A 20,712-nucleotide genomic window follows, 5' to 3' on the forward strand; every position below is an offset into this window, starting at 1 on the left:
GGGGTGGGGAGAGGCAGTTAAAGGGAATTTTGCAGTTTTTAGAGAAAAGAAATTACATATACAAAATGGTTTGGCTAGGCTGCACTGGAATACCTACCCTTATTCATGGTGCATCACCCAGACCAGCACAAGCAGGGCTGGCTCCAGGCACCAGCTTGTCAAGCAGGTGCTTGGGGCGGCCGCTCCGGAGAGGGGTGGCACGTCCAGGTATTCGGCGGCAATTCGGCGGATGGTCCCTCACTCCGCCTGGGGGTGAAGGACCTCCCGCCGAATTGCCGCCGCAGATCATGATCGCGATCGCGGCTTTTGTTTGTTTGTTTGTTTGTTTTTTGTTTTGGCTGCTTGGGGCGGCCAAAACCCTGGAGCCGGCTAGGGTGACCAGGTAGCAAGTGTGAAAAATCGGGACAGGGGGTGGGGGGTAATAGATGCCTATATAAGCAAAAGCACCAACAATCGGGACTGTCCCTATAAAATCGGGACATCTGGTCACCCTAGAGCCGGCCCTGAGCACAAGGCCTAGAGAGCTCATAAATTGCACTTAAGCCCACAGAGGCCCTGTCTCATTCCAGGCAGCTCAGGTGATCTGTCTGTTCATTACCCAGCTGAGTCAGCCAAACATCTTTGCATAACACAAGCCTTCTTTTGGCAGCTCAGACGCAGGTACCACCAGCGCTCCAGTTTGTTTAGGATTGTCCCTAGCAACGTCTGGTGGCTATGGATCTCATTTGTAAAGGACATAGCTATGGGAAATGGGAGAGCGAATCACAGCTTTTATCTAGTGGTTTCTTATTCACTGGTCATTCTCTTACAACCGTATCCATGGAAATCTGTGTCAGAGGAAGGGCAAGGGAGCCAAAGTTAACCCCTTGTCCACTAGGGCCCCTGAACTCTATCACAGAGGGATTCTGGGTAACCCCTGGCTTCATTGAAGTCAATGGGAGTTTTACCATTGACCTAAATGGGACCCGGGGAAGTCACCCTTTGTGCCTTTTCTGAAATTTTAAAAGAACGATTGGCTACCTCAGCCTCCCTCCCCCTATGGTTCACATTTACCAAAAGGTCTAGAGCAGAGGTATTATGATCAGGAAGGAGGGTGATCCAATGTAACTATTCCTGCTCATGCCCAGCGCGTGTTGCAATTGTAATACATAAAATTGCAATCTTGGCAAGTCACGGCTGATTATAACAAGTGTCAGCAACATGCTCTGGATGCCATAAAAGGCATGCAGATTAAACACCGCCCCTCTCTTTAATAATTTACAATCTAAGGGCCTGATCCAAAACCCATGGAAGTCAATGGGCCGGGGAAGTCAACAGGAGTCTTTCCCATTGACTCTAATGGATGGATCAAGACCCAAAAATGCAGAGACAAATGAGAAAATCCAGGCTGGGAGACCCAGAGGCAGGCGTTTTACCATTGACCTCAATGGGACCAGGATGTCACCCTTAGATTAGATAAGCAGCATAAGGGTAAAGGGTAAAAGCACCAGTATGGTATTTGATGAAACAAAGTTTGTTTGGCAGCACGCTAACGATATAGTCCAACTAATTCAACTATCAAGGTCAACACCATCATTTTAATCATAAAAATGATCTTTTCCCCACCCTAATCAGCAAGGTATTCTGAAATGGAAAATTCTGTAAAATCTAGTTACAGACTGTACATCTGCCAAACCCTTTTATACAATAATCCTGAAACTTTAAAACTGGACATGCTGCCAAGAGATCATGGTGTATGTACAGATGTAACTGTTATGCCTTTGCTTTCTAAGACTTTTGCTTGTGTTCAGTGACAGGAACCATTTTGTCCTCAGAGTTTCTGAACCAGGTTATAAAGGACACACACACACTGTGCTCTGGTAACTTATTGTTCAGTGTGAAGTACATGCTCCATCCTTCACCCAATCAATAGAGGATGTGAGTCTATTATGGGCCCAACCTACAAGGCATGTTTTGTTTGCTCAAACTGTAGTAGGTCCAAGTTTTAGCTATGGAGGTCCCTCAGTTCAATTGCCAGCCACAACCCAGACTCATGGAGACTTTATTTTTGTTCCTTCTTGGTTTGTTGTTTTCCTTACATTAAAATAAAAGACGTTCAGACGGAAAGCATATGGTTTACTGAAAAAGAACCAGTGGCAGCTCTTGTGAAGAGGGGGTTGGGGCACTGCCCCACCAAAGTAGCAAGCCCACATATTTTTATATATTTGTGTGTGTGTGTCACTCACGAGTATGATGTGAACAAAGACAATCTATAGCAGCCATGGCGCATTCTTCTTCACTGCCCCCATGGCACATGCATAGTGATGATTTACAACGTCTGAGTCAGGAGTGTGTTGTGGTGATTTCAATGGGGTTTGGGGAGCACTGGTTCATCACCAGAAGTGGTCAAGCTCCCATTTCAATGTTAGGACTCTCCTGCAGCACCCAGCGGGCTCCCCCATTTTGCTGCTGCTACTGTCATTGCTTGAAACGGGCTCTTGTTTCAGGCAGCAGCCGCAGGAAAAGGGGGGAGACCACTGGACACCACAGGAGAGAAAGAATCGGTGCAAAAGTGTTTTCATCATCAATATGGTGTCATGATTTTTTTCTGCTACACTCCTCCTGCCCAAAGTTCACCTTGAGGGAGGTAGCCCTGATCTGCTCTGTCCCCTGCCAAGACGCCCCCCACACCGCTTGTCTCACGTTGTGCCCACTCCCGTTAGGTGACGTTTGCAGCATGCACAGAATCCTTGAATTTTTTTTTCTGCAGAAAATGTGCTGCAGTTCTGCCTTTTGCCTACCAGAGGCCGCTGTGGCACCAGAACAGCCTGAGCTGGCTGAGGCTGACTGGTCTGGTGGGTGGCGGCGAACAGCCAGCAGGCAGGTGGTGGGTGGATTTTTCCTCAAGTGAAAAGTCACAGCAGCCTTCTTGGAGGCCAAGTGGGCCACACAGGGCTGCTGGAGTCACAGGGTCACATGGGAACATGGGGGCTCCAGGCATGGCCACCTGGAGAGGCAAGGGGGGACTGAAGATGCTGTGCCTAGGGGCGCGTAAGGTGTAAATCCGTCCCTGCCAGTACATGGCTGTTTGGTTGCTTATCTGAAGTGGGTTGGTGACCCTATCTCATCCATAGGGTGGCCTGGAGGTAGCTTGTCCTGCTGCTAATTTCTTATAGATATTAGAGCTGGTCAGAAAATGGGGAGTAACTTTTGCTCTTTCTCCCTTTTGTGGGAGACAAGTGATAATTTTTAATTGTGGTGGGCACCAAGTAATTTTATCCCCAAAATTACCAAAAATATTTAGTCTAGAGAAACAAGAAATGGTTGGCCAGTCTTACTAATTCTCTCTCTCACTGACAATTCAGGGATGTGACTCCACTCTTAGTTACAGGGGTTCTTTTACATACTTTAGGGGACAATAAAAACCAAGCAAAATAGCCATCATTCATAAGTGTGATTATTTTATTATTAAAGAAAGGAAAAGAAAACATTAAACAAAACACAAATGACAGAACACAAATGATAAACTGGCTACTTCTCTTGCAATCTCTTCTTTATGCCTCTGTGGAGAGTTTTTAACAGAGATTACACTTTTCAGGGTGAGCCCACCTCTGGTGGGCTTTTTGCTCTTGGTAAATTGAGGCCCAGGTTGTCTTATTGTGAGTCCGGTCTTAGTATCTCATAGGAAACTACAAGCTGTTTATGGATGGACAAAATTTTAAGGCAGATGGATCCTGTCAGGTTGTCAAAGACATAGGCACCGACGTCTGCTGGCTGCTTGACCACCCCTCTGCACCCGGCCCTGCCCTGACTCCACCCTGCCCCGCCCCTATTCCAACCCCTTCCCCAAATCCCCGCCTCTTCCCTGCCCCCTCCCCTGAGCGTTCCGCATTCACACTCCTCCCCCCTCCCTCCCAGAGCTTGTTATGCCGCGAAACAGCTGTTATGTGGTGACAAGCACTGGGAGGTAGGCGGAGAAGCAGGAATGTGGTGCACTCGGGTGGAGGTGAGGTGAGCTGGGGCGGGGGGCAAGGAGGGAACTTGGCTGCCGGTGGGTGCAGAGCACCCACCAATTTTTCCCTGTGGGTGCTCCAGCCCTGGAGCACCCATGGAGTCGGCGCCTATGATGAAAGATAACCTAAACTAGTTTATAAAAAGGCAGAGTAAGCACTCTTAACTAACTCCTATCAAAGTTGTTTAAATCAGTTGCTAAGAAGAAGACATTTAAGGAGTTCTCTTAAGACAGGCCATCTAGCAAATATCTTAAATCCAATTAAACCCACTGTTTCTCTGTTTACAGGTGTTTAGCCTCTGTCTCCTCTCCAGGAATACATGGTCTAACCATTTGGTGATTAACAGGAGAAGCTGTCAATATTTTAGATTACAATATCATTTCAATATCCAAATAAAATCATTACAAAAGTTTTCTAATCTAATCCCTTGGCAGTGTTTTTGGCTGCTTTCACCTCATCTGTGATGATTGTCTTTGGGTTGGAAGATAGCCTTTCTTTGCTATATACTGTGTGATATAGTTTGCTGCTTTTTCTTAGTTGTCTGTGGCCTCTTGCTTGTGGAGGGACTGGATGAGTTGAGGAATGCTTCAGCATAGTAGCAGAGAGTGAGTGAACAGTGCTCACTTCCGAATTTTATACTCTTCTCCTTCTTATTTTCATGAAATTACAGGAAAACACCTCTTTCAGACTTGTTTTGATTTAAATTTGGCTGCTGTCATCCTTTCCTTGACTCCACGCTTTTTTGGTGGTATCTTCAGCTCCTGAAATTGCGTCTGATTAATGAACGTGCAACATACTTCTAAATGTTTTTGTTCTTCTGTGGAAGGAAAGTATCAGAAAACTTTTAAAGTTTTTAAATTCTTTTTATTCCTTCTATTTTCTGAGGTATTTTTTCAGTTTTATTAGAGTTAAACAGGAAATGAAATTCTGTTTTCAAAAAGTCCAAACACCCCTGCGCTTTACATAAATGCTTTAATTCTCAAAGCAATCTTTTTAGAAGGCAATAATTTTTAAAGAGAGGTTTTTTGCTTAAAATTTTATTAAATAATTGTTTGATTCTTCATAACAATTTTGTAGAGATTATTCTTGTCTTCCTGAGTTGGGTGAGTAGCTGCATAAGTTTGCTAAATAGCTAAATAATTAATTCCCCAATAATATAAGTACACTCTATTTAAATGGCCTCTTACATTAGTAATTAATTTATCAAGGACATTAGATTCCATGATGGTCCATCAAGCATTTTACCATTTACAATGGTAGCAATTATATTAGGAAATTACATTAGAAGATTTGCATTTAGTAAGCGTTTCACAAGGGCATTCCATCTCCACATTTAAGAAATAAACAAAGGTTTTCTATAATATATTTCTCAACTATAAATGTTTTTCTTAAGATTTACAGGAGGAAGATTTTACAGTGATTACAAAAGAATCTACTTTACTGCCAATTTTATGGTTCTGTTAACACACCCTTATGTATCACTCCTTTTTGCTCTTAACATCCTCTTGAAGTCTGGACCTAACTTCTGTGCAGGGTCTGTTATTTGAGATAAAGCCATCTCTTTGCCAACTGATGTTTTAGGTAGGAGATGTGTCCTTGTGAGGGAGTGCTCATCCCACGCAAATCTTGAATGAGTTATTGTGGGCCAGGAGGGCCAATTAACCTTAGATGCCGAACCTAGAGGGGAACCAGGGATTGATAGAGCCTAATGGCAGATGAAGCCCTGGTGGCTGAACATTAAAACTGACGGCAGGGGTGGAGGGTGGGAGTTGCCTTGGGCAATAAAGGAGAAGCAGCAGGGGATGAGGAATGGTTTCAGATCAGGAACAAGAAAAAAGACTAGATATATGAGGATCTGAAGATGAAGGAATCCATAGAAATGAAAAACAAAAACAGGAAAAAAGTCAACATTTCTTAATTGTCAAATGAGTGTAGGTCTGCTGACGGGGGTGGGGGTGGGGCAGAAGAGGGCAATTGCCCAGGGGCCTGGCGATTTAAAAGGGCCCGGGGGGCCCCAGCTGCCACCGCTGCTGTGGCCCAGAACTGCTGTCTGCAGGCCTGAATGAGTGTCAGGAGATGTGAACACAGGAGACGTTGACACTCTGAAAATGGCGGCAAGGATAAAGCAAATGTTCGTGACGTACAAAGAGCTAAAAGCATGCAGGTTGGAGATCTATTGATAAGAATGCAGACATATGGAGCAAGATGAAAAACTTTAAACAGTAACCTTAAAGAAACTGAAAGTTATTTGTCAACTGCCTAGATTCATGACAGAAGCATCAGGGGGTATGTATGAAGTGCTGCTAGAATTGTCTGAGGCTGATAACAAAAAGAGTATAAGTGAAGATAAAGTATTGTTTTTAAAATGGCTACTTTAGTACAAGAGAGGGAGAAAACTGGCCATCTATGGCTGGACGTATAACACTTATAGGTGAGACACTTCTGAATAGGATCCAAATTGGGTGTCAGTCTTGTTGGGTTAAATCATAGGTGTCCCCCTCTCCCCGCATCCCATGATGTGCTATAATTGTCCAAGGTTTGGACGTGTGGCAGCGAATTGTAAGGGAACAATGAGGTGCAGTAAATGTGGAGGAAATCACTACTATGACGACTGTGTAGAGAGCACAGAACCTAAATGCAGCAAAAGGTACCCACTGCAGCAAATAGAAAAAGAAAAATATTCAGGTAAGAGAAGAGATGTACAGGGGCAGCAGAACATGAGTGGAATGGGAGATCATGTATTGCTTCTAGGTATAGAGAAGTTTATAGCATTCATTACAGAAGTATTTAACTGCACCTTGCAGATAGGGGTGGGGGGCTGAAAAAATTAAAATCATAGCAAAAGCAGCAGAAAAATGTCTGAAGATAGAGAACCTCTCAATAGACCACATTCATGTGATTTTAAATGAAGGCAATAATACAGCTTAAATAACATGGTCTTAAGAATCCTTAGCTGAGGTGCAAATACACCTCTACCCTGATATAATGCAACCCGATATAACACGAATTCGGATATAAGGCAGTAAAGCAGTGCTCCGGGGGGGCGGGGCTGCTCACTCCGCGGATCAAAGCAAGTTCAATAAAATGCGGTTTCACCTATAACATGGTAAGATTTTTTGGCTCCCGAGGACAGCGTTATATTGGGGTAGAGGTGTAGTTTAATAATGCATGGACAGGAATTTAAGAAAGCTATCTTTGAAATGGGAAAAAAGCCTGATATAATATATGTGCAAGAACCATGGCTAACAAGTAAACTTGTTTTCAGTCTATGGGGATATGATATACTCCAGAGGGATCAAGAGGCTGCCAGAGTAGGAGTGGTCTGTATATTTATAAAAGAGGGTCTTAGATATGTCAATATGGATGTGCAGAAACTAAGTTTTGAATATAATGCTATTGAGATTCCCATACAGAACAAAAAGTCTGATATATGTATTTATAATGTTTATAATCCATATAAAATTAGTTTATTTTAGATTTAGAAAAGCTAGCTAATGTAAAAAAAATCATAATTTGCAGAGACTTTAATATTCATAGTGATCTATGGGAAAGAAAACTGACCTAAGTTGTAAATGCTAGAACAATTTGTTGATATGCATAACCTGGTAATATGGAATGCAGGAGCATCCACTAGATTTAATTCGTGGATGGAACTTTTTCTGTTTTGGATTTGGGAAATTCAAAAAGAAGATGGAATGGGAAGTAAAAGTAAAAGTACCAAGGCCAAGGAAATGTCAAAAACACAAAAAAGATTTCCGACCTGGAATTTTTGAAAAGTTAATCGGGGCCTTTTCAAGATTAATCTGATGAATACTTATGTAAAAAGCAACAAACACTTATGTAGTGACTGTACAAGTGACAACAAATGGCTAGCATTGCTAGGTGTCTGATTTTAGACTGGAATGCCCGGTCGAAAAAGGACCCTGGCAGCTCCGGTCAGCACCACCGACTGGGCCGTTAAAAGTCCGGTCAGTGGTGCAGCGAGTCCCTACCTGTCCCGGCACCGTGCTGCACCCCGGAAGCAGCCAGCAGGTCTGGCTCCTAGGCAGGGGGTGCGGGGGACACCATGGGGCTCCGTGCACTGCCCCAAGCACTGGCTCCGCACTACCATTGGCCAAGAACTGTGGCCAATGGGAGCTGGGGAGCTGGTCCTTGTGCTGCTGGCCACTTCTGGGGCACACTGTGGAGCCAGGACAGGCAGGGAGCCTGCCTTAGCCCCGCTGCACCACCGACTGGGAGTCGCCTGAGGTAAGCCTGTGCCCCAACCCCCTGCCCCAGCCCTGAGCCCCCCCAAACCCAGAGCCCCTTTCTGCACCCCAAACTCCTCATTCCTGGCCCCAGCCCAGTGCCAGTACCCCCTCCCATATCCCAACTCCCTGCCTCAACCCACAGCCCCCTCCTACATTCCGAATCCCTTGGCCCTACCTCCCAGTCTGGAGCCCCATACTGCACCCCAAACCCCTCATCCCTGGCCCCACCCCAGAGCCTGCACCCCCAGCCATAGCCCTCACCCTAATCCCCTCCACCACCCCAACTCCCTGCCCCAGGCCAGAGCTCCTCCTGCACCCTGAACCCCTCATTTCTGGCCCCACCCCAGAGCCCACACCCCCAGTTAGAGCCCTCACCCCCTCCCACACCCCAACCCCCTGCCCCAGCCCAATGAAAGTGAGTGAGGGTGGGAGAGAGCGAGCCACCAAGGGAGGGGAAATGTAGTGAGCAGGGGATGGGGCCTTGGGGAAGGGGCGGGGCTAGGATGTTCGATTTTGTGCAATTAGAAAGCTGGCAACCCTACAAATGGCGTGTGGATAGGAAGGTATTGATGATAATGTATAGAGCATTGATAAGACCAGTTTTAAACTATGGATGCCAATCTTTTGGTTCAGACTCAGAAACAACTCTTACGATATGCTGGCCCATGTCAGCTAGCTCAGACTACAGGACTTTTAGTGCCATGTAGACATTTGGGCTTGGGTTGGGGACTGGGCTCTGAGACCCACCCCCAGATAGGGACGAGAGCTGAGGCACCAGCCTGAGGCTGAACATCTACATGGCCACTGTACAGTCCTGTAGCCTGAGACCCACGACCCTGAGTCAGCTGACACAGGTCAGCAGCGGGTGTTTCATTTGCAGTGTAGATCTAAGTTCCCTCTAAGCTGTGTGGCTGCACAGCAGCCTAGGAAGCGCTGCTCAGGCACTCACGGCTGCGGCAGGGAGAGAAGCCTTTCCCCCATCCCTGGACCTGCCACAGCGCCCCTCCCCCTGCCCCAACTCCGCCCAGCCCGGACAGTACTGGGTTTATAATGGCAGCAGGCCCACGCTCAGCAGGGTCCCCGCTGGCCTGGCCCAGCGCGCCACTTCACTAGCGTTGGCTCCTCTCCTCTCTGGCCCCTCCCCTGCACTCTTCTTGGCCTGCCGGCCCAGGACCCCCCCCTCCACCCACTCGCCTCTCTCAGCCGGCCATCTGAGGGCTCCTCTCTCCACCCCCGCCCTCAATCACTGGCAGGCAGCAGCCACCGGTTGCCTGCCAGTGACTGGGGTGTGTATGGAAAGGAGTCCACAGCTGTGTTCCTCTGGGCCGGCAGTGACGGACAGTATGCTGCTTCGGGCTCCCCTGGGAGCCCGAAGCCGCAGACCATCACCAGTGGCTCAGACCACGGATGGACCTGCCACGGAGGGGGGAAAAGCGCCCCTCCTAGGCCCCAGCCTGGCCCGGATCTGCCATGGCGGGAAGAGGTGCCTCTCCCCCCCCCCGCCCCAGCCCAGGTGCTGCTGCGGGGAGAGAGAGCTGGGAGAGTCCTCTCTCCCCACTGTAGCCCTATGGCAGCCTGCACCCCAAACGCCTCCTCCCCAGCCCACATTCAAAGCCAGCACCCCCAGCTGGAGCCCTCACCCCCTTCTGCACCCCAAACCTCTGCCCCACCCCTGAGCACCTCATCCTCGGCCCCACCCCACAGCCTGCCCCCCCAGCCAGAGCCCTCACCCCCCTGCACTCCAACCCTCTGCCCCAGCCCTGAACCCACTCCTACACTCCAAACCCCTCGGCCCCACCCCCACCACATGAATTTTGTTACGTGCACCAATATGGAGGTGATGTGTCACACAGAAGAGTCTGTAAGAAGAGAAGAATGAGGGGGGATTTGATAGCTGCTTTCAACTACCTGAAGGGGAGTTCCAAATAGGATGGATCTAGACTGTTCTCAGTGGTACCAGATGAGAAAACAAGGAGCAATGGTCTCAAGTTGCAGTGGGGAAGGTTTAGGTTGGATATTAGGAAAAACTTTTTCACTAGGAGGGTGGTGAAGCACTGGAATGGGTTACCTAGGAAGGTGGTGGAATCTCCTTCCTTAGAGGTTTTTAAGGTCAGGCTTGACAAAGCCCTAGCTGGGATGGTTTAGTTGGGGATTGGTCCTGCTTTGAGCAGGGGGTTGGACTAGATGACCCCCCTGAGGTCCCTTCCAGCCCAGATATTCTACATTACCTCTGTATTGGTGCACATAACAAAATTCATTCCGCACATGCGTGGGAAAAATTAGAGGGAACACTGATAGAACACTGGGAACATGTAGACTTGGGAACTGCTACAAGCCCAAGCTCTGTGATTGGCATGTGGCACAATGCTACCAGTATTAGTGTGTGTGCTGCAAATAGTCACTGGAGAAGCACTATATAAATCTAAGGATGAAACTATTAGATCTAACCTTTTGGGCAATAGTAAAAGGGAATCTTGGAAATAGAAGTACACAGAAGATTTATGAGGATTGCTGGGAGCTTGGTAGACAAAATTATATGGATTGAAACAGACTTCCTTATACTACTGGGGTAAAAAAAAAATAGGTAAATGAGATATGTAAAAAAGAAAAATTGAGAAAACTAAAAAAAATTGTAATCATGGGAAATCAAATTACATCTGGACAGTTATTCCCCGATTTGTGGATTTGAATTGTATGAAGAAACTGAGGGAAGCCAAATACCACATATTCTGACCAATGACATTTCTGAATATATCAACAGCTTTGCCAAGTCTTTATGGAAGGATCTAAAGGTAACAGCGTCGGTTGAGTGGGAACAGGCTTTTGTGTACCTAGTCTTGGAATCCAGAAATCTAAAAGGCTGTTGAATTATGCGACTGTTCTGACAGCTTAACTAATGAGGATGTTGTTGGCACTAACCTTCATAATTTTATCTGATTCCTCATTAGGCATTATGACAATCAGAACAGGGGTTTGGGAAGCAGAAATGACATAGTAAGTGAAATAATGTTTCTAACCATGGAAATAATGTACGTAGGTATCTGTGTAAAAATAGCATGGATTACATTGCATTTCGGAATGTCTGGAAATGAAACGGCTGATGAAGCATCAAAGCAAACTCTAAAAAACAAGGAGGTGGATATTAAGATTTCCTTAAGCAGATAATAATTTAAAAGCATGGTCACGAAGGAGCTTGCAAAGGAATGGCAAGAACTATGGATTAAGGAAACATAAGGACAAAGGATTTATGGTGTATGCTCAAAAATCAGATAATACTATACTCCACAGTCATGATAGAGAAAGTGAAGTAGTCGTTTTTAGAGTGTTAGGGTATGTCTACACTACGGGATTAATCCGAATTTAGATAATTCGGATTTGAGAAACAGGTTGTATAAAGTCGAAATGAGTGCGGCCACACTAGCACAGTAATTCGGTGGTGTGCGTCCAAGTACCGGGGCTAGCGTCGATTTCTGCACCGTTGCACTGTGGGTAGCAATTCCATAGCTATCCCATAGTTCCCGCAGTCTCCCGCGCCCATTGGGATTGTGGGTTAAGATCCCAGTGCCTGATGGGACAAAAAACATCGTCGCAGGTGGTTCTGGGTACAGCCTCACTTCCTCCCTCCCTCCCTCCCTGCATGAAAGCAACGGACGGCAGACAACCATTTTTGCGCCTTTTTTCCTGGGTGGGTGAACACTGCAGACTCCATACCACGGCAAGCATGGAGCCCGCTGAGGTCAAGACAGCACTCATGAATATTGCAAACACCTCGCGCGTTCTCGTGGAGTTTATGCTCAGCCAGGACCAGAAAAACGAGGCGAGGAGGCAGCGGCGGCGGCAGCGCAGCGACAAGCATGATGAGGACATGGACACGGACACGGACACAGAATTCAGTGAAACCACAGGCCCCGGTGCTTTGGAGATCATGTTGTTAATGGGGCAGATTCTATCCATGGAACGCCGATTCTGGGCAAGGGAAACAAGCACAGACTGGTGGGACCGCATAGTGTTGCAGGTCTGGGACGATTCCCAGTGGCTGCGGAACTTTCGCATGCGTAAGGGCACTTTCATGGAACTTTGTGACTTGCTGTCTCCTGCCCTGAAACGCCAGAATACCAAGATGAGAGCAGCCCTCACAGTTGAGAAGCGCGTGGCGATAGCCCTGTGGAAGCTTGCAACGCCAGACAGCTACCGGTCAGTCGGGAATCAATTTGGAGTGGGCAAATCTACTGTGGGGGCTGCTGTGATGCAAGTAGCCAAAGCAATCACTCAGGTGCTGCTACGAAAGTTAGTGACTCTGGGAAATGTGCAGGCTATAGTGGATGGTTTTGCTGCAATGGGATTCCCTAACTGTGGTGGGGCAATAGACGGAACCCATATCCCTATCTTGGCACCGGAGCACCAAGCCACCGAGTACATAAACCGCAAGGGGTACTTTTCAATGGTGCTGCAAGCACTTGTGGATCACAAGGGACGTTTCACCAACATCAACGCGGGCTGGGCGGGAAGGGTTCATGACGCTCGCGTCTTCAGGAACACTACTCTGTTTAAAGGGCTGCAGCAAGGGACTTACTTTCCGGACCAGAAAATAACCGTTGGGGATGTTGAAATGCCCATAGTTATTCTTGGGGACCCAGCCTACCCCTTAATGCCATGGCTTATGAAGCCATACACAGGCAGCCTGGACAGGAGTCAGGAGCTGTTTAACTACAGGCTAAGCAAGTGCAGAATGGTGGTAGAATGTGCATTTGGCCGTTTAAAAGGTCGCTGGCGTTCATTATTGACTCACTCTGACCTCAGCCAAAGAAATCTCCCCATTGTTATTTCTGCTTGCTGTGTGCTCCACAATCTCTGTGAAAGTAAGGGGGAGACCTTTATGGCGGGGTGGGAGGCTGAGGCAAATCGCCTGGCTGCTGATTACGCGCAGCCAGACACCAGGGCGATTAGAAGATCACACCATGAAGCGCTGTGCATCAGAGAAGCTTTGAAAACCAGTTTCATGGCTGGCCAGGCTACCGTGTGAAATATCTGTTTGTTTCTCCTTCATGAAAACCCTCCCCCTTTACTGACTGATTTTCTGTAAGGAACCCACCCTGCCCCTTCCCCCAGCTTTCTTTCAAACCAAATAAAGTCACTATCATTTAAAAATCATTTATTCTTTATTAATAGATTAGAAAAAGAGGGAGGGAACCCGGGTGGTATTTGGGAGGAGGATTGCTGGGAAGGAGAAAGCCACAAAGAAAAGGTTAAAAAAATGACAGCCTTTTGCTTGGGCTGTCTACTGGGGTGGAATGGGAAGGTGTACGGAGCCTCCCCCCCCGCGTTCTTACACGTCTGGGTGAGGAGGATACGGAACATGGGGAGGGGGGAGGGTGGAACAGGGGCTGAAGCGGCAGTCTGTTTTCCAGCAGCCGTTCCTGAACCTCCACCAGACGCCGGAGCAGCCCCAGCGTTGCATCCTTCATCCTCTGGTCTTCCTGCCGCCATCTCTCATCTCGATCGTCTCTCCTCTCCTCACGTTGGTCCCTCCTCTCCTCACGTTGGTCCCTCCTCTCCTCACGTTCACTGACTTCTTTCCTATACTTTGAAACTGTTTCCTTCCACTCATTCAGATGAGCTCTGTCACTCCTGCTGGATTGCATAATTTCAGAAAACATGTCCTCCCGCGTCTTCTTCTTACGACGCCTTATCTGTGATAACCTTCGGGATGGAGGAGGGAGGCTTGAGGAATTTGCAGCTGCTGTAGGGAGGGGAAAAAAGAGAGAATTGTTTTAAAAGCTACATTTTGCAGAACAATGCTTATACTCTTTCACGGTGACCAACACTGTTCACATTACATAGCACATGTGATTTCTGTGCAAGGTCGCATTTTGCCTCTTAATGCTGAGTGCTTGTGGCTTTGCTGCTAGAGATCACAGGTCTGGGCAACAGAATTCGGCTTGCATGCGGCCATGGTAAGCCATTGTTTTACAGCTTCTGCACCCTCCTTTCCCACATACCAAGCATAGCCTGTAGAGTGCTGCAGAAGCCTGGCCAATCTCAGCCAGTTGGGTGGGGGGCAGTGTGGGGGGGCTTGTCTGGGCCCCTTCAGGCAAGTAGAGTGCTGCGGTTTTTCTGTTAACATTCAGCAGCACCAGAAAACAAACTAACCCCCCCCCCCGCCATGAATTCTCTGGGATGATCACGGTGCCCCTCCCCCCACCGCATGGCTGGTATCAGGGAAGATCCCTGCAGGCACCAAACTACCCCCCCCCGCCGCTGAGCCCCCCCCTCGCCATGAATTCTCTGGGATGATCACGGTACCCCTCCCCCCACCTCATGGCTGGTATCAGGGAAGATCCCTGCAGGCACCAAACTACCCCCCCCCCCGCCGCCGACCCCCCCCCTCGCCATGAATTCTCTGGGATGATCACGGTACCCTCCCCCCACCGCGTGGCTGGTAACAGGGAAGATCCCTGCTAGCCAAACGCGGAAAACTTCAGGGCCAATTTCCCATCTGCGCTTGGCTAACTGCAGGGAAGGATTTATTTTCCGCCACAGGCAAACAGCCCAGTAGGAACGGCCACCTCTGTCCCCTTAATTAAGTTCCCGTATTTCAACCAGGTTACCAGGAGTGATATCACTCTCCTGAGGATTACACAACAAGATAAAGAACGGATGTTGCTTGAATGCCAGCAAACACCGGGACCATACGCTGCCAGGCTTTGTCAGGCAATGATACCAGATTACTTGCTGCAAGCATGGCGTGGTCAAGTGTCCTACCATGGAGGAGGGAATAAGGATGCACTGCCCAGAAACCTTCTGGCAAGGCTTTCGGAGTACCTCCAGGAGAGCTTCATGGAGATGTCCCTGGAGGATTTCCGCTCCATCCCCAGACACGTTAACAGACTTTTCCAGTAGCTACAGACTTTTCCAGTAGCTGAACTGACCGCGAATGCAAAGTCAGGCAAAGTAATCATTAAAAACCGTTTGCTTTTAAAACAAGTTTTATATTTTAAAAGGTAAACTCACCTGAGGTCCCTTCCATGGGGTCAGAGTCTTGGGTACTGGCTTGGGAGGGTACTTCAGTCAGGGTGATAAAAAGATCCTGGCTGTTGGGGAGAATGGAGTGCTGTGTGCTCTCTGCAAGCTCATCCTCCTCCTCCTCCTCCTCCTCTACCCCATCGGCAGAATCCTCAGGCGTCGAGACTATCCCCGACCCAGAATCCACGAACAAAGGTGGGGTAGTGGTGGCAGCCCCCCCTAGAATTGCATGCAGCTCGGCGTAGTAGCGGCATGTCCGCGGCTCTGACCCGGAGCGACCGTTTGCCTCCTTTGTTTTTTGATAGGCTTGTCTGAGCTCCTTGACCTTCACGCGGCACTGCTCAGAGTCCCTATTGTGGCCTCTCTCCATCATGCCCTTGGAAATTTTTTCAAAAGTTTTTGCATTTCGTCTTTTAGAACGAAGTTCTGCAAGCACTGAATCCTCTCCCCATACAGCGATCAGATCCAGTACCTCCCTCACGGTCCATGCTGGTGCTCTTTTTCGATTATCAGCCTGCATGGTTACCTGTGCTGATGAGGTATCTGTGGTCACCTGTGCTCTCCACGCTGGGCAAACAGGAAATGAAGTTCAAATGTTCGCGGGGCTTTTCCTGTCTACCTGGCCAGTGCATCCGAGTTCGGATTGCTGTCCAGAGCGGTCACAATGATGCACTGTGGGATAGCTCCTGGAGGCCAATACCATCGAATTGCGGCCACACTAACCCTAATTCGAATTGCTAAAATCGATTTTGGCGCTACTCCGCTCGTTGGGGTGGAGTACAGAAATCGATTTAAAGGGCCCTTTACATCGAATTAAATGGCGTCGTTGTGTGGACGGTTACAGGGTTAATTCGAATTAAAGCTGATAAATCCGAATTAAAGTCGTAGTGTAGACCAGGCCTTAGTAGGTCACTGTGTCTTAAATGATAAGTTAAACTTATTTAAAAGACATAAAGATGGGCCGTGTAATGTGTGCAAAACCAAAGAACCCGTTGGTCATTGTGGGCAATATTCTTTGGAAAGAAAGTTTCTTTATGAAAAACTGACTTGGCTTGGAATCAAAGATTGCTCCCTAACGGGACTAGTGAGAATGGAATAATGCAAAAAAGCCTTGGTGCATTTCCTTAAGGATACTGGGCTGAGCGAAAGGACATAAAGAGAAAAGGCTAAACATGAATGAAGAAAGTGTCGGTCATTGCCTTGTATGATGAGGCTGCTGTGCCAAAAAAGAAACAAAGACAACAACAAAGGAATGGGCTTCAGCGAAGGGGCCTGAAGTCACTCCCTCCAGGGAAAGGGGATTGGCCAAGGAGGAAATCCAAGGGGAAGGTAATCCCTGCGTCCTGCCCTTGATTAGGGAATTCAACAAGAGGGGTGAAGTAGCCACAGGGGAACGGAGGATGCTTCAATGGTGAACCCAGAGATAGGAAAGGAGATAGAGAAGTGAGGTAGGAAAGAGCTCAGGGAAACAGCAACGGGGTCTGGGACTGAACAGGTTGCTAGTCCTAGAGTCCCTGGGCTGGAACCCACAGTAGTGAGTGGGTCCAGTGAGTGTGAGTGAGTGTTCCAAAGTGGCACAAGACCTGGAGATGGAACAGAAGAGTGCTGGAAATGGTATATGGACAGCTTGTCCAATGGGACTTTGTTACTCTGGAAGAGGGTGCTTATATAGTCACTTGGCCAGAGGGCTGAGTCTCAAAGAGAGAGACTCTCGAGTCACTGAGGGGGGGCTATAGCATGAGCAACTGACAGAAAGGGGTGCCAGGTGGGACAAAAAGCTAATTCGCAGCTCCATCCCCAAGGAAGTGCACTTGCCATGAGTGGACCTCTTCGCAGTCCTGTTCTGTGATAAGATGCTCTGGTTGGTTGGTTAGTCTCTTGACCCAGCACTTCTTACAGAGTTCACAATTTGCAATGAAATATTTTATACAAAACACAAATTGCAGTAAACATTGACTATAATATTGTAAAAGAGAGCATCAAAGCAAATAATACAGCATTAAAGTAAAATAGGAATGATAAAAGCTGCAATTTAGGGTTTGTATAAATATAGTGTTATCTTCCTTGACTCATATTGACAGACAACAAAATTCCTAGGAATTTCCTTAGCTTGGATGTTTCATATAATTAAATAAACAAAAATATATGCAGATGAGGTACTTTTCTCCAACCACCATATGTATGAAAGTAATTATATGTATCTCCTAAGACTCAGTAAAGGTGCAGACATGTTTGTAATGACCTAACATTATAAAAATAAGTTATAATAATTTTACTAATATCATTTTTGCATCAATATTGAGGTCTCTTCCCTACACTTTCCACCCACTCTTTGTCAAAAAAATGTTATGACCAACTCCAATGGATAGTGAGGACTTCTTTAATCTCTGTCTGGTATCTCACAAGCACTGAATTCATGTTGCTACTGCTCTCTTGTGAAATCTATTTTAGGTGCTTCTATAGTCCCCATTACCATAGTAATCTGGGCACCACACATCCTTTAATGCAGTGATTCTCAAACGTTTGTACTGGTTACCCCTTTCACATAGCAAGCCTCTGAGTGCAACCCCCTTATAAATTAAACACACTTTTAAATATATTTAACTCCATTATAAATGCTGGAGGCAAAGCGGGGTTTGGCGTAGAGGCTGACAGCTTGTGACCTCCCATGTAATAACCTCACAATCCCCTGAGGGGTCCCAACCCCCAGTTTGAGAACCCCTGCTTTAATGTGTTTATCCTCACAACATCCCAGCAGAGGAGAACTATTATTCCCATTTTACAGATGGGGAACTGAGGCACAGAGACTGTGTTTTTAACAAGGTTCACACAGGACATCTGCGATACAATGAGGAATTGAACTCAGTCCTCCCAAGTTCTAGACTAGGGCCCTAACCACAGGACAATCTTTTCTCTCTAGAATTCAGTGTGTTGTTATAAGTCTACTTGAAAATATTTTACCTGTCTCCCTAACATAAACTTAGGCTCCCAAAGACAGCTCTGCTGAACAGACCACACAATAATTACAGCCCAAATGAAGTTCAAAGACAAAAAACTGGTGAAAAGTAATGCTCTACCTTCCAAACAGTTGGGAGAGTTTGGATTGTGAGTGTAGTGGGTTCTCTCATTGCTGGATGTTTTGGGAAAGAATTGCGTTGGATAGATATGAGATGTTAGATAAGCTAAGTTCAGAGAAAAGTTACAGCAATGATTTGTGGGATGGAAAACACATATTACAATGAAAAGCTTAAGGACCTCAATCTATTTAACTTAACCTTGTTTTGATAAGACGTAGTCTTTAAATACTTACACAAGAAAAACATATTTGATATTAGGGGGCTCTTTAATCTAGCACAAATGCATAACAAGATCCAATGTCTGGAAGTTTGTTATAAAAATTCAAATTGGAAATAAGATGCAACTCTTTAACCGTGAGGGTAATAACTATTGGATCAGATTACCAAGGGGTGCAGTCGTTTTTCTGTCATTTGGAGTCTTTAAATCGAGACGGGATGTCTTTCTAGAAGTTATGTGATAGCTGAACCATAATTGTGCTCTGTGTAGGAATCACTGTGTGAAATTCTGTGGCTTGTGCCATGCAGCTGGTCAGAGGAGATGATCACAAGAGTCTCTTCTCACCTTAAAATCTATGAATTCAAATCTAATTTATTTACGTCTGTTTGCTCTTGAACAAGGATTTTAGATAGTGAAGCTGCACCCCTCTACCCCTACTTTGGTTTTATTTTCTTTCTCTCTTACCATCTCAACATTTCTAGTGTACTGGTGCAATTCCTGTTGCAGGATCAGAGCTGTGGTCTCCCATAAAATGTCTTTGCAAAAGTCATTAATTTTTTAACTCCTTGTTTTTGCAGTATGGGCCAGTATTCACAGTGTTTGCTCTGGGAAACCGATTCACCTTTGTGACTGAGGAAGAGGGGATTGAAGCATTTTTTACATCTAAGGACATAGATTTTGAGCAGGCGGTGCAGCAAACGGTCCAGCGCACAAGTAAGGGATATCTCACTTTCAAAGGAAAGCTAATCTAGCCACCCATCAAGGTTAAAGACGTGATCCATAGCTAGGGTTACCATACGTCCGGATTTTCCTGGACATGTCCGGCTTTTGGGGGCTCAAATCCCCGTCCGGGGGGAAATCCCCAAAAGCCGGGCATGTCCGGGAAAATCGGGAGGGAGGGAGGGCTCGGCCGGGGCCTCTTTGGCCGGGGCCTGTGCGGGGCCGGGCCGGGGTCGCAGGGCCGGGCCGGGCCGGGCGCGGGGCCGGGCGGGGAGCAGGGGGCGCAGTGCCGGGAGCCGGTCCGGGCCCGCGGGGCTGGGCCGCTGGGGGGTGCGCCGGGCCGCGGAGCCGGTCCGGGGCCGCGGGGGTGCGCCGGGCCGCGGAGCCGCGGGGGTGCGCCAGGGGGCCGGGCCGGGAGCCGGGCCGGGGTCGCGGGGTGCGCCGGGCCGCGGGGGTGCGCCGGGCCGGGAGCCACGGGGGTGCGCTGAGCCGGGGGGCCGGTCCGGGAGCTGGTCCGGGGCTGCGGGGCCGGGGGGTGTGCCGAGCCGCGGAGCCGCGGGGGTGCGCTGAGCCGGGGGGCCGGGCCGGGGTCGCGGGGCCGGGGGGTGCGCCGGGCCGCGGAGCCGCGGGGGTGCGCCGGGCCGGGAGCCGCGGGGGTGCGCCGGGCCGGGGGGCCGGGCCGGGGTCGCGGAGCCGCGGGGGTGCGCCGGGCCGCGGAGCCGCGGGGGTGCGCCGGGCCGGGGGGCCGGGCCGGGGTCGCGGGGCCGTGGGGTGCGCCGGGCCGGGGTCGCGGGGTCGTGGGGTGCGCCGGGCCGCGGAGCTGCGGGGTGCGCTGAGCCGGGGGGCCGGTCCGGGAGCCGGTCCGGGGTCGCGGGGCCGGGGGGTGCGCCGGGCCGCGGAGTCGCGGGGGTGCGCCGGGCCGGGAGCCGCGGGGGTGCGCTGGGCCGGGGGGCCGGTCCGGGAGCCGGTCCGGGGCCGCGGGGAGCCCGGGGGTGCGCCGGGCCGCCGGGGGCCGGCAGTGCTGGGCGGGCCGGGGGTGGTCGGCCGGGGCTGGCACCCCAGGGCCCGAGCCGACCCAGGCTGGAGCCGCCGGGGGGGGGGCAGCCTGGGCCCGCATCTCCTCCCCCCATCCCCCCCCCCCTTACCTGCTTCAGGCTTCCCGCGAATTAAATGTTCGCGGGAAGCAGGGGAGGGGGCGGAGACTTTAGGGAGGGGGCGGAGTTGGGGCGGGGGGCGTGGGCGGGGCCGGGGCCCCTGGAGTGTCCTCCATTTGGAGGCACAAAATATGGTAACCCTATCCATAGCCCCTGGGTCTTTGGATCAGATCTTAAATGCATATCTTAATCCACAATCAAATCACAAAGTTAAGGGGCAAATGCAATACACAATGTCGTTGCCTGGGCCAGTCCTGCTCTCTGGATAGACACCAGTCT

At 49.0% G+C, this 20,712-nt stretch overlaps 1 protein-coding gene across 4 annotated transcripts in view; it reads left to right on the top strand.

The window, feature by feature from the left end:
* Positions 1 to 20,712, top strand: part of LOC128834536 (24-hydroxycholesterol 7-alpha-hydroxylase-like) — a 74,352-nt gene that overhangs the window by 11,119 nt on the left and 42,521 nt on the right. For all 4 annotated transcript variants that reach the window (XM_054023423.1, XM_054023421.1, XM_054023422.1 and 1 more), the window contains exon 2: positions 19,138 to 19,273. In XM_054023423.1, the coding sequence (XP_053879398.1) occupies positions 19,138 to 19,273 (136 nt within the window). The remainder of the gene's footprint in view (positions 1 to 19,137; positions 19,274 to 20,712) is intronic.

The sequence above is a fragment of the Malaclemys terrapin genome, chromosome 3 (genome assembly GCF_027887155.1).
Source record: "Malaclemys terrapin pileata isolate rMalTer1 chromosome 3, rMalTer1.hap1, whole genome shotgun sequence".
NCBI classification, from domain to species: Eukaryota; Metazoa; Chordata; order Testudines; family Emydidae; genus Malaclemys; species Malaclemys terrapin.